Below are 14,184 nucleotides of genomic sequence, written 5' to 3' on the forward strand. Positions count from 1 at the left end.
TTAAAATATTTGACCGTGATTCTGCATTGATTTTTCAGTGCAGGATTATGGGCTGAATACTACCAGGATTCTCTTCTGCTGTGGAGAAAAGTGACCATTGTGTGTATATGATATTTGAAGTCAGTGAAAGTTACCTGTTGTAATAATTTTAAATGGACATGTGTTTATAATGGCACAACTATAAAAAGCATAATCTGTGCCTGTTTCTGAAAATATGAAAAGAGTTATTCTAGGCTAAAGAAATATAATTCTCACACATTTTGCTGACTGCAACGTTTTTTAAATGATAGAAAATTTAAAACTTTTTTGGTAAATGTTTTAAAACATCCACAAGTACTTGCTCAAAGTATATATTTTGCCATTAAATTTTAGATAAATTTTAATATTAAAAACTGGCTATATTTTATCAGTTGCTTGTGAGGAAATATATTTTTATACTCTCCAAAGACAGTGGTTTTGAAATTTTTCTAAAATGTTATAAACAAGCGAAGATGATTTTACAGTGTGACAGAAAGCTGATTTGTCCAAAAATTTCTAGAACAAGTTTCATTCCCCAGATTTAATGACACTGAGTTAATGGAACTTTCTGTATCATTTACTGTTTTACTGCATGGCATATTTGGCATATTTAGAATTTGTCAGAATAATTTGCCTGAAGTATTACACACTTGGATATTTTGTTTTAATGAGCTCTGTAAACAGCTTTAGTATTTTTAATATGGCTTGCTATAGCAGTTCATATGTTAAAAAAAACAAATATCTTTTAATGTTTCCTATCTCTGTAGTTCAAAGAAGAGGCAAGATGATGTGATTCTGATTTTGAAAAAGTTAATTTCCTGTAGTGGCGTGTTAAATCCCATGGCAGGAAAGCTAATTAAGAGCCAGGAATTGTTGCCTTGATGAAATAAGATCATGACAATGATGTAGGAGAGCTTGCAGTATCAACTAAAGCTACAAATGTGCAGACCCAAGTCTTTGTTTTCAATGAGACAGTGGGATTAAGATAGCATTTAAGAATGGCTTAAATTCGAATTTGAAGCCTGAAGTAGAGCTAATCCAAAAAAGAAAGCTCTGAATATAAATCAAGAATCCTCATTTGAGAGCACATACATATAGCTGTTCGAAGTGGTGTGTAGCTAAAGGCTCTCTTGGTTCAAGAATGGAGTCCAAAAATCAGTTCCAAGGGGTTAACAGAGATTTCAGCCTTCTAGTGAGTCCAACTAGACAGATTTTCTGTCTGATTAGTGCTCTCTGGTATATAACCTTAAACTTTTTAAACAGGCTATCTGAAGTGTACTGAACTGATCTTATGGCCATTTCTCAGATAAGGAGCAAGGCTGGATCATGAATTGACCCATGGTCTTGCACATATTAGCATAAAACTGTTGCTAACCACCAGACAAACACTCAAAGTATTGCTTTGTGTGTCAGCATTTTTAATAAACTTGATATTCTAAGGCAAGTTGCTGTAGATTTACAGTTGTCTAAATTTTGGGCTTTTGTGTTAATTATAGCCGAAAAATTTTCATTCTTGGGCCTTCCCATCATGTGCCCCTTTCCCGATGTGCACTTTCCAGTGTGGACATTTATAGAACACCTCTGTATGATCTTCGAATTGACCAAAAGAGTAAGTGCATAATAAAGCTTTGATCTGGTAGATTGCTGAGACTTCAGTGTTACCTGTGTTATTGCAGTGCCAAGGACCCTGTTGTTGGTGAGCTTTATCCTTTTTTAAGTGACATGCAAAGGTAGAACTATTCTTACTCCAGTATAAGCTAACTTCTGAAAGATCCTACTGGTTGCAGATATTACTGTATAAAATCTTTAAAATGGCTGTTATGATCCTGCAAGTAAAGACTTTTCAGTCTTTGCTCATCTTTTCCGTCATGGTTGTATGCCCCCTAAAGAGTGTGTGTGTTTTTTAAAGAGGAGTTCTCAAAATCAGAAAGTATTGTTTGAATATGCTATGCTCTACCATTCTATGAAGTATTCTGTCTGTAAAAAAGATAGTGCTTTAGCTGATTCGAGTTTATTTCTAATAAAATTTAAAAAGCTGGACTTACTTGAACATGTTACTGCATGTTACTCATTTTTACTGACAGAGTGCTTACAGAACTCTTAATCCTTAAAATACCATTTTTTCAGACTAAAATTAAAGGTGCAATGAAGATGCATGTGGTTCAAAATATCACACTTACCTCAAGGTATATCTTAATAATACAGTATCTTTGTTAGGCTAGTTAGCCTAAACGTACTGCCAGTCTATCGTGACTGCATGATTAAATAAGCGAGTTTAGGCTTTCTGCATAGCACTTCTTTTGTACATACAGACATTTCCTTAGGTTACATGTTTTAGTTTTTACAGAATTCCTTCATGGAATGGGGAACAAGGCACTGACCTACTTCAAATTGTGCCTTTAGTGGAAAGTTTTCATGTGCAGAGGTCACTCTGTTTACATACCATTAGGCATATTTGATAGAAGAAAAGGTGTATTATAAGCATGTATTAATCATTTTTCACTATCCCCAAATTTCATAATTCAGTTGATTAGTAAATTATATTAAACAGTAATGGAAAAATGTTTCTACACATTCAGCAATGGCTCAACTTATCAGCACTTTTTATTTTTGCAATGTATGATGATGATCTTTTGAAAATAAGAATCAAAGGATTAGGCAGATAAGTACACATTTTAAAGTGTTTTTTATTATGTTTAAATTTTCATATTGTAACTGATTTTTTTTTGATGATGCTAAAAAGCCAACTGATTTAACATATATTTATTTCTTGAACTGAGTTTTTATGTTTGTATCATAATGACTTAAATGTACACTTAGTCATAAATTTATTTTAAAACAAGTGGTTTATGATCACAGTCCTTGAACACAAGTTATATATTTTAGTGGACTTCTTTTAATAAGGATGCACTATAGTTTGCTTTACTGTAACTTCTTTTAAAAAAAGCTGAAAAATAATCTTTACTTCATTTCAGTTTATGGAGAATTGTGGAAGACTGGAATGTTTGAGCGTATGTCTCTACAGACAGATGAAGATGAACACAGTATCGAAATGCATTTGCCTTACACTGCTAAAGCCATGGAAAGGTACTAGGGCTAATTACTTGTACAAGAATGAGTATTATATGCATTAATTGTTTGAACTGCATATAAAAAGCAATAGGAGGAAATAATACTCTTATGTCGGATTTCCCTCCTGTACCTTCCCACCTTCCAGTAACAATTTTGAGGCAAGGATTTGGGGGGGACGGAGAAATTAGACACTGGGATTATTACTTGCTGAACTATAGTTATTGTAAGTAGAGCAAACACTAGCAAAATGAAATCGTAACACCTCTTATAAAAGAATTCTTATGCAGATATTGACTTTAGAGTTCATATTAGACATGTTATCGGGAATCTTTCCAAATATTTGAATTTTTTTCTCCTGTTTTTGCAAGACCCGAAGTACAGTAGTCTTGAGTGTTTGTGTGTGTGTGTGTGTTGTTTTTGTTTTTTTTAACAAAACTACTAATTGGAAAAATAAATGTGTTTGTGTGCTAGTGTGGAGCAAGTACAGCTGGAATCACTCTTGTCCTGTGTGTGAGGATGACCTAATCATTTTTTACCTTTTCCAAATTTCATAATTCGTTATTAGTTTGGAGTTTTTGTTGTTCACTGAACCATTTTTTCAACTCTGAAAGAAGTTTAAATACTAATATACGTTTTCTGTGGGATTTAAAATTTGTTTGGAGTGTTAATAGTCATTGTGAAATCAAGGCTCTATTTACACATTTCAAGTGAGCAATATGAATAACTTGGTTTAAAAAAAAAGTAGGTGATTTTTATCACTTTGGGTTTTTTGTTTTTTCTCCTATAATATTTGAAATTTCCCCTAGAGTGCCAATACACATCTAGATGCTTCCTATATGTGATCTTGAAGGTTTTCATATATCTTAAAATTGTCCAGCATTTGTGCTGCTTCTCTATGGGGAGAATTTCATTCTTGCTTTATTGTTGACCTCACTGCGTCTTTTCTTTTTGATTGCTTGGTGTTTTTGCTTTGCAGCAAAGATAAATGGTATTTTGGGGAGGGATTTTTTTCTGAAATTGAAGCAGATTCATGTTTTAAAACAACTTCCTAGTATGATACTATCAAATTAATTATATTTTCATTTTAATTGTATCCTTTTAAAAAATTCTACAGTTTCAGTTAGCAAACCCTGAAAAAAACTTCGCGTTACTTAAAAAAAAATTACAACCTTTTTTCTTTTGCTTATAAGCCATAAGGATGAGTTTACTATTGTTCCTGTATTGGTCGGAGCACTGAGTGAGTCAAAAGAACAGGAATTTGGAAAACTCTTCAGTAAATACCTAGCTGATCCTAGTAACCTCTTTGTCGTTTCTTCTGACTTTTGCCATTGGGGTGAGTTTTATATCTCTTCATTATAGCAGTATGATAAATATTTTGTAGTTATTTTCAGAGAATGTCTTTCATTAAACATAATTTAACTTTTTAACTTCTGGTAAATGTATCTTTGAAGTTTAAATGCTTTTTGTAAAGCTGAAAAGGATTCTTTTTTTAATATGGAAAACTAGATGAATAGAATTAATGTGGTAATGGGCTTTCAGTGTAGCGGAGGAAGGAAGTGGTGAAGGTGTATGGATTTATATGCATCTCTTCACTGTTGCAGTGAAATAAGTGCCTAGAGTTTCTTGGTCTTTTACTCTTCTTTTAAGCATCTCAAAGCTACTTGCCAAACAAACCGGCTAAGCATTCACTGGACATGGCAACATCCCTCTGATGGAAGTACATTTTGTACATGTTTTACTGTTGAGTATGATAGCGTATAGAGCATTTATGTCAATTTATCAGAGTTATTCCAATTCATCTTGGTGGCAGAGCTAAAAAGATTCCAGAAGCCTTGACTTCTGTCCTTCTGCTTTAATTCTATTTTTTTAGGTGTAGCAATAGCTGGGAAAGGGACTACTTCAGAAAGATATGTTTTATGTTATACAACAGACCTTCTTCCCCCCCCCTCCCCCTTTTTTTTTCCAATTGTCATCTTTGGTTACCTTATGTAATTCATATTTTATTCATCTCTGAATTGTGGAATAGCTAGAGTTATATAAGAATGACCTAGATTCAACTGTGGCTAATGAACCATCATTTAGAACTGTTTATTGAATTATCATGATCTTTTTCTTTTAACCTTCATTTATTGTGGGTATAGTTGTGTAAGCAGAGATAGGTTGACTCTGTCAGGAGGGCTAGTGAAAAGAAATGCTGCTTTACTTGCTGATTTATAGAACTGGATTCCAAGGCATTATCAGACAATTAATACTGCAGTGTCAATTCTACGTAGTAGATTTTTTTGGAATATAGCTGCCTGTCAAGTGCTTTTCTTCACTTCTGGGCTGCTACTTTGGTGATTGCCCTCAAATTTCCTCAGTGGAGCTAAAAAGTGTAATATATGAAGATTACTACTTTACAAATATTATAATTTCAATTATTTAGTAAGTATTAGGGAGTGTTTTAGCTACGATTTTTCCCTTTTTTATTTTATACATGATTTTTGTTTCAAGGTCAGAGGTTCCGTTACAGTTACTATGATGAATCCCAAGGAGAAATTTATAGATCCATTGAGCATCTAGATAAAATGGTAAGTTTTCAGATTTGGTGGAACTAACTAACAAATTTCTCCTGTACATTACATTACTTTGAACACTTCAGAAATTTCTCTAACAAAGTGTTATAGAACAGATTTTGTTGAATGTATACTTTTCCTCTGCTTACCACAAAAGGAATTTAGCTGGGGTTTTTGAGGTTTTTTTTAAGTCTACATTTTACTGAGTGTGCACAATATGTTGCAAGTATAATCTAGTAAGCATAATTCATGAAAATAAATGCATATTTGCCTACCTAAAATCCCCTAGTGTACCTTAATTTCTGTCCAGATACCTTCTTATATTTACAAGAAGCAAAAAGAAGTCTAAATTGAGTATTATGGTAGTCCAGATTTGATAGTTCTGATACCTGCACATTGAAACAGCATTGCGATCGTTAATAGTTTCAGCATCAACTGTTTTGATGAAGAAAGGTTGCAGGGGATTGTTTTGGTTAGGAAAACAAAACTCACTGTTTTATTGGGACTAGTCTTCCCCACTCTGAGGTAGGTGGTGGAGAAAAGCACTAGCCTATACTTCATTCTAGGTTTGACTAGTGACTAAAACAAATGCTAAATACACAGAGATCGTGATACCAATTATATTGCATTTTCTTTTCAATCATAAGAGCTGAGGATTTATTTTTAAAACAAAAATTGTACTAGCCTTCAGAACTCTAAATAGGGTGCGAAGTAGAAATAATTCTTCTAGAAATACATAATCTTAAAAGTTGGTTTAAAACCTCTTTGTAACATTTCTGTAACTTTGTGAAATGTCCTAAAAAAAAGAGAACTGGTATTATTCAGGATTTAAAAAATTTTTTTTAAAAGAATAAATCCTATCTGTTGGCAAGACTTCTGGAGCTTTTTTGCTTTGTGTATCCATATTAATTTAGTTTTTCACCATTCACTGCTGGAATGGAAACAGAAAATAGTTTACCTTCATTCTGTTTACTCTATTTTTAATAATGTTGGTTATCGGTTGAGAGGTTTCTCTATAAAGACCAATGTTTTCCTAGAGAATCTCAGAATTTGCGGTTCTTAGTGTTTTTGCAGGACAGCAGATTAAGATGCATTAACAAACATTATTTTCTGCTTGTTAATTTCTGTGGTGGAAGCTTGTAAGAAGACCAGACTTTAGCATTTAATTACTTTCAGTAAATACATTGCTTTGTACTAGATCTTTGGTAGTTATTTAACCAGAAGGAAATGGCATTCTTTGGTAATATTGATGAAAGTAATTGCTACTATGTACTGTTTAATAACTGTAAAAGTACTTTTTCAATTTTAATTGGAAAACTATGTGCTGCACAACAATATAGTGGTCTCTTTTTGTCTGTTAACTATATCATGCGTGCATGAACACATGAACCCAGGTTGAAACTCGCTACAGAGTAGGTTATGTTTTTGGTGGAGTTGGAAAGTTCTTTTCAGCAGCATTGTGGGAAGTGCACTTTCAACATTGGACACAATGCCACAAGGGTCTCTGTCATGTCTCATCAGCTTTTGGAAGGAGTTCGCTCAATTTTTCTATGCCCTGCTCAGCTACCTCTTTTTTTATTAGATAAATATTGAATTCCATTAATGTTGGTTTTAATGTTACAGATGCTTGTATTGTTATAGCCACTAGGCCTCTCCACAGAGAATATAGCTTAAGGTAGACACACAACTGTTAAAATAAACAGAGATGGTAGCTTCCACTATTGATGATGTAATGATTTTATTTGTCCTAACTAGCAAAGCAGTTGGCTGTGTGCTTTGTAAGCAGAAAAATAGTCTGGGTTGATACTGAATTGTTTTTCTTTAGAAATGCCCTTGCAGGAGGACAATGGTCTTTTCCCCGTTAAGACTAGACATGATTTTCCTAGCTAGTGCATGAATAGTGCAAAACATGATATGCATTGTACATTTACTACCATGCTAACCACTGAAAGAGATTTTATTTGCTATTAGAGCCCTTAGATTCTAACACAAAAAATGCAGAGTAGTAAACATTGCTGGGCAGCACATCAGTTTCTCCATGGTAACTCTTAATGTGATCTTGTTGTTAGGCTCGAGGTACTGTTGTGTACCTTGTGAAGTACTCGATGAAAGGAGTAAGCATCCTCATGATAATTAGGGGTGCCAGGGGAAGAATCCTCAAATGAAGAGTTATAATTGAGTGGCTGATGTACAGTAATTTGGTTGTATAACATAACCCTGATACTTAGCATCTTTTGAATTAAGAATGGAGAAGCATTCTGTAATGTGTCATTGAAGAGTAATTATTTTTTGATGATGACTAGCCAGAAAATGTAGACTGCCTACTTCAGTCTTCAGTGCCAGATTGCTCATTTCACTTTTATTTGTGAGGAAAAGTAGAGAAAGAAAAAAAAATACACAGGTACTAAGGAGAGCTGTGCAGAACCAGCTGGCAGTCTTTGCGCAGAAGCAGTGCCCAGCCTGTCTGGCTTTTGAGATGGCTCTCAAATCTAGCTGAATTCTGGTGGCTTCCACAGTGCCACACTGGTGTGCCAACACCTTCCACAGTTCTCTGGTCTGGGAAGACCTTCTAGTTTGGGCATAAAGTGAATCATCACTCTAGGCTTATGTAATATACTATACCCAGGCAGTAATTTTCTTGTTGCTTGTCTATGATCTAGTCTGAGTGACTCATATTATGCAAAGATAGTTGGATAGACTGGTGCTAAGACCAAGTTAGTGTTTTGGCATTCTTAGGGATGGTACCATTTTGTATTTTTTTTTTAAGAGTGAAGAAGCAGCTGAAATAACTGATTGCAAACGTTAACTAGTTAAATGATTATTGGCCTATAGTATAGCATAAGCATGTGGCTTTCTGTAAACTCGTAATATTTTGTCCTTTTGAGACTATATTTCAGAATGTAAACAATTTTAATCATTTGTACACTGTACTAGCATATCATAGGTGCTGTTAATAATGTCTGTTTAACTGAGATGGTATTTATCTTTGGTGTCATGATATCCATGTGATGAATTGCAAAAGCCTATGACAGTTTGCGTTTTATCATATGGTTTTTGTCATGTATTTTAACTCTGCTCTAAATTATGTCCAGCTGAGTTATTTAAAGTGCTGAAAATTTCTGAGTAGCTTCATACTTCTTTTTGAACAAACAAAACACAACCTGACAAGGGCATTTCTTCTGTTTCTCAACACCATTCTAGACTGAGAACCAAGGCTGGTAGACTTCATTCCTCTACTCTACTAATATTTAAATCAAAAAAAAAAAAAAAAAAAATCAGTACAGCCGAATGTTTGTAGGATATTTGCTAATATCCATTTCCTATGGATTTTCTCAAATCTGTGATGTATGAAGACTCTGCTAGCATTTGCTGGGATGAACTCACTGCATAGCTCTAAATGTTTCATGGAACTGCATTGTGTACTGAAATAAGCTTACTAGGCATTCTGATTAAATCAGTGTCCGTTCATTTGAGACTAACATTCAAATGCCTGTTGCCCAGTACATTCCAGTGACGTATAGCTGTGAAATGAGACTCTCAGTTGAGCAGCCATTCTTATTAAAAAAAAAAAAAAGTCATGAAAAGATTTGCTAATGGATCAAATATGTTTTTATGAGCCGTTCAGTGTCTGAAACCAAGTATGCATAAGGCACTTTCCACTTGAGTATGTAGTTAAGTTTGATTCTGCTTTCTTTAGCTGTGTATTGACATGTGCAATTTACAAGGGAATGGATGGTTCAGAGACTTGCTGCTTGAAATTTTCACAAATGCAATGATTTCTGTGTAATCACTCCTAGCTAGGGAATAGCTACTTTCAATTTTTGGCAGTCGTTTAGGTTCTGTAGATCAGGAGTGAGCAACTGCTGTAATTGTTGGCCAGGGGTCCAAACACCCTCTCTATGACCCTGGAAGAACTGAGCTCTTGCCAGCAAATGGTCAGCGTAGTTTGGTTTTATTTTTCTATAAAATTTATCTTTATATGAATTCATCTTATGTCTGTTTTTAATTAGGAGTACACAAATGTGGTGGTTATGATTGTTGTTTTCTAATCCTCTGACTCTCTTGGGCATCTTCCTCTGTTCTAAGTTGTAATCCACAGTGAAAGTAATTAGTGTATCTGCCTGATCAGCCAACACGCTTGCAGAGTATTCAGGAGGTTTCACTCTTGAGGTGGAGACTTCAGACAGACAAACTTCTTCCTGCATCACTATTTCTTTTTTTTTTTTTTTTTATCCCCCACATTTCCCCAAAAGCAGCAAGGGAATGGGTAGGGACAATCACACAAACACCAGGCATCTTGGGAAAAAATCTTTCTTTGACCTCCTTTTTAATATCAGCCTTGCTTTATCCCTAAGTGTGTTTTTTCTGGACTCTAAGGAAAACTCACCAACTTCATCAGCTACACCTAAAAGGCACAGCTATGTGTCTTACTGGATTAGTAAGTGATTGAAGCTCTTTTACCTGGTGAAGGGAATTAAACCATTTTCAGAGGGAGGAAAAATAGGAGAGGATGGAATCAAATTCAGCCAAAATAGCAAAGCAGTGGTGAGATCCAGACAATAATTTAGTTAGATAGCTTTAAACTACTTTTCATTGCATTTTCATTGCAAACTTTACTATATGGGGGTAGGGTAAGAGGAGACTGTCTTTTAAGTTGTACGATTCCTTGCCTTTATGAATGCAAATGTTTGTGTATGTGACAGATTTTGTTTTCCATAGATGTTTTAGCTTTCATGTATAACTACGTGGGCTTGTGGATTTCAGTACGGATGGAGGAAAAAAAAAGTTGTGTAGGTGCACTATGCACATGACTGCATCACGTCATGTGGAAGCCTCTTCTGGCTCTTACATTTCTTTAGGGGAAAATTTAGTGACATGTGCACCAACTTTGCATTGCTTCAAAGATGTTCCAGGTCTGCTTTTATGCACTGAACAGATGGCCAGCCCAGATCAACTGCCTTGTGTACTTGATGTGTCTGGGATGCCGTTACACTTACTACCTGCTTGTATACATGTGTGTATTGATGATTTACCTGGGATTGTTGGACATCAGAAGTCCCAGACATGTGCACTGCCCTGAGAACTATTACCAGAGAGAGGAGATGGAGGCAAAACTTCTTCCTGCTTTGCTAGTTTAGTAAATCTGTCTAGTTATTGCTGTAAAAAATCCTGTGAAAGTAGGACTTCCTTGGAGGTAGGGGATCAGCTAGTCTGTGGGAGGAGCTTTTTTAATGTGTTTTTTTTTTTTTCATTGATAGTGCAAGGATAGCTTTGTAGATCTTTAAATCATTGACAGCTTTCAAAGAGCTTCTATGCTCCTAGTCTGTCAGGGGTTGGCAACAAGATGATTACAAGCTAGAGCTCGTATGCTGAGATTCCCTTGATACCCATGATTCAAAGTTGAAGTTTTTTTCCTCCTTCAGATATTTCAAGTTCTTACACTAGGTAGTGTATAAAATTCAGTTTTGAATGTGTGAAGTAATCATTGCTATTGTTTTTTTTTGTTTGTTTGTTTGTTTTGTTTTGTTTTTCTTCAGGGTATGAGCATTATAGAACAGCTAGATCCTGTATCTTTTAGCAATTACTTGAAGAAATACCATAATACAATATGTGGAAGACATCCTATTGGCGTATTATTAAATGTAAGTAACTTTTTATTTGAAAAATACAGATTTTAGCAAAAGTGTTCACACTTTTTTAAAAACATAATACTGCTGGAGTATCCCTTAGCTCTAAAATGGCAAGTCTGGAATTAATTTATTTTTCCAAGTGTTCTCAATTTGGTCTCTAATTTCCTTGTCTTGCACACAGACAAATGTAAGTTCTTACAAGGGCTGAGGTTTTCAATTGCCTGAGGGAGATGAGATACCACATTCCTTTTGAATTTCAATGAAATAGTCATTCACTTTCTTTTGACACTTCAAAACGCACAAAAAAAAATCCGTCTCCATGGGGAAGTACGTGTTTGCTTCTTTAGAATCAGTACTTACAAACATACTTTATATACATATGTATTTTTTTTCTGTATTGCTATTAGCTAGCTATCGTGAATGCCTTGTGATGTCTGACAGCATTTTTGAGTTTTGCAAATATGATGAGAGATTGCTTCTGTAAGTATTAGTGCAGTGCACCATTACTCATAAATTAACGGCAATTAGAATTCAGATTAACTGGTACATTCTAGTTCTTATATTCTGCTTTGGTGATGCAGTACAAACATAAACCTGGCTTAACTTAGTTGTCTGAATTTGGTCACAGCTGCTTCACAATACTGTTGGAGTGCTACAGAATTGTCATATTGCTTAAATGAATCTTACAGTGTACTTTTAATATAATTCAAATATAAAATAGTGGGCGTATCCTTTTTTTTAAGGGAAAGCTTAATTCCTTGGAAATTTAACCTATAGAGGAATCTTTTAAGGTGGGATATATAAAAGATTGTATGAGCAATGTCAATGTTGGGGATGCATGTAACAAAATTCAGTACTATGACTTAACTCTGTAAAAATCTCCAACACTTACTGTCAAAAAATTTATTGCTCTTGCAATGAATCTGAGCTGAATTCTGTTAGTTCACTTTAGCCCATTGTCACATTTTATATACATCTTGGTGCATTTTTTTTCCTAATGGAAAAATACTGTCTAAAAAAGTGTTAATAGCGATTTTCTGTTATGTGTATGTTTTTGTATAAATTCCCTACAGAATCAAAAGTGTAGTTCTCAAATGATCTATTTATTTAGTAAAGTTATTTAATAATGTTTTATAAAGCTGCATGGATGTGCATAGCGCAGTAGGGGGAGCATCGTTGGATAAGCAGAGCACAGAAATGGGTTAGGTCTACATTGTACTCATTAGTATGAGAGTTGCTGCAAGAATGCCCAAAGACCACTTGGAAGAGAGGACTGAGATCTAGGTGATGTCATAAACTATTTCACTGATACTTTTTTTCTTTAAACACATGTTTTTTTCTCTCTTCAGGCTATCAATGAGCTCCAGAAGAATGGAATGAATATGAGCTTTTCATTTTTGAATTATGCTCAGTCAAGCCAGTGTCGAAACTGGCAAGACAGCTCAGTGAGTTATGCAGCTGGAGCACTTATGGTCCACTGAACCACTGAATGCTCAGGGATGGCACCTGCACACACTCTGTATACGGGGTCCCAGCCTAGCCCTTACAAAGATACAGTCCCTGGTCTTTGGGTATACTGAAACCTCAAACTAATAGAACTCTCTTCTTTTCTAGTAGGTGTAGTCCTTCCTTAGTTTCAACTCATTTAAAATGCTTTCTTGTTTAGGACAGCAGAAGGAAGGCTGGTATCAAAATATTTTGTGATTTTTAAAAAAGATAATGGCTATAAAGGTATGGTGGCAGACAGTCCTTATACAACATGTAAAGCATTTACCATATCCTAAATTTGCACTCTTTGCAGACCTGTGCACATGTACTCAGCTTTCAGAATAGTTTTGCAAGTTGTAAACAGAAAAAGGGGTGGAAGCTTTTTAATATTTAAAAAAGAAGAAGAAGAGAGAACAACGCATTTATAAATGATCCTGTATTAGAGTATAATAAAACTCCAGTATAGTCCGTTACTACCCGTGATGTACAACAGATATCTTCTATTTTAGTTGCTAATAAAGGGCTACACAAACCAAAATAGTCTGATTTAAACTTATTGCTTTGTTCTGCATGTGTCTGCTTGTCATTGACATCCTTTATCCTCAGTTCTTATGCTTGATAACTCAGCCATTCTGTAAAATACTTTAGAACATATTTTATATTTAACATTTGTTATGACTACTTCATTTACAGGTTTTTTCTCAAACCTGCACTATGAGTTCAGCTGTGCAGAAGAACTTTAAAAGTCTTTTGTATATTTTCATTCTTTTTGTTTTACAAAGTTATCTATAAAATATCTTTTGGTATACAGTACAAATTTTTATCAGAAATACAGTTTTAATGATTTCTATAATGAATTTGATTTTTTTAAAGTGAAATGGATGCAGTATTTTTATTTGAAGTGATTTAATATTGAAAACAATAGCTGAAAATTAATATCTATCAAGCATTCCTAGGCCGCAGGAGCTATACAGTGCTAACCTCAGAGATTTGGTTGGGATGGGAAGGTAAGGCTTCTCTCTCTTTGTGTGTGGTGAGGCTTTTTTGTTTTGTTTTTTATTCTTTTTAATTTGGGGGGGGTAAAATTGTTTCATAGTCTGTAAGCATCACAACATCTTAAGAGTTCTTGTACTTTCTTCTAGCCAAAATAATGGTGTAATTGTTGGAATTACTACCATTCCTGAAGACTTCCTTTCATTCTAATAAGAAATGCAAAATAGAATGGCAATACTGACTCATTGTCTAAATGGAGATTTTATTCCCTGATACTTGGCCTGCTGTAAAGCAACTTCCTTTTATGTTCAGCTCCTTTGGGCAGCAGAGGGGAATTTCAGAATTCAATTTAGATTATCTTTGAAAGTTGTAGACATTGCTGCATGCAAAGTCTTCAGCTGAAAGCGTGCCAGAAATCTTGATATTCT

General features: G+C 34.6%; 1 protein-coding gene across 1 annotated transcript in view; it reads left to right on the forward strand.

Annotated features, from left to right (window-relative positions):
* MEMO1 (mediator of cell motility 1) overlaps positions 1–13,301 on the forward strand; it is a 28,208-nt gene extending 14,907 nt beyond the window's left edge. The window contains exons 4-9 of the mRNA XM_085300583.1: positions 1,515–1,627; positions 2,994–3,105; positions 4,281–4,423; positions 5,584–5,660; positions 11,183–11,287; positions 12,625–13,301. Of these exons, the coding sequence (XP_085156709.1) occupies positions 1,515–1,627; positions 2,994–3,105; positions 4,281–4,423; positions 5,584–5,660; positions 11,183–11,287; positions 12,625–12,756 (682 nt within the window). The 3' untranslated portion in view covers positions 12,757–13,301. The remainder of the gene's footprint in view (positions 1–1,514; positions 1,628–2,993; positions 3,106–4,280; positions 4,424–5,583; positions 5,661–11,182; positions 11,288–12,624) is intronic.
* The last annotated feature ends 883 nt before the right edge of the window (positions 13,302–14,184 follow it).

The sequence above is a fragment of the Rhea americana genome, unplaced genomic scaffold (assembly GCF_003343005.1).
Source record: "Rhea americana isolate MKP2758 unplaced genomic scaffold, rheAme1 scaffold_166, whole genome shotgun sequence".
NCBI lineage: Eukaryota > Metazoa > Chordata > Aves > Rheiformes > Rheidae > Rhea > Rhea americana.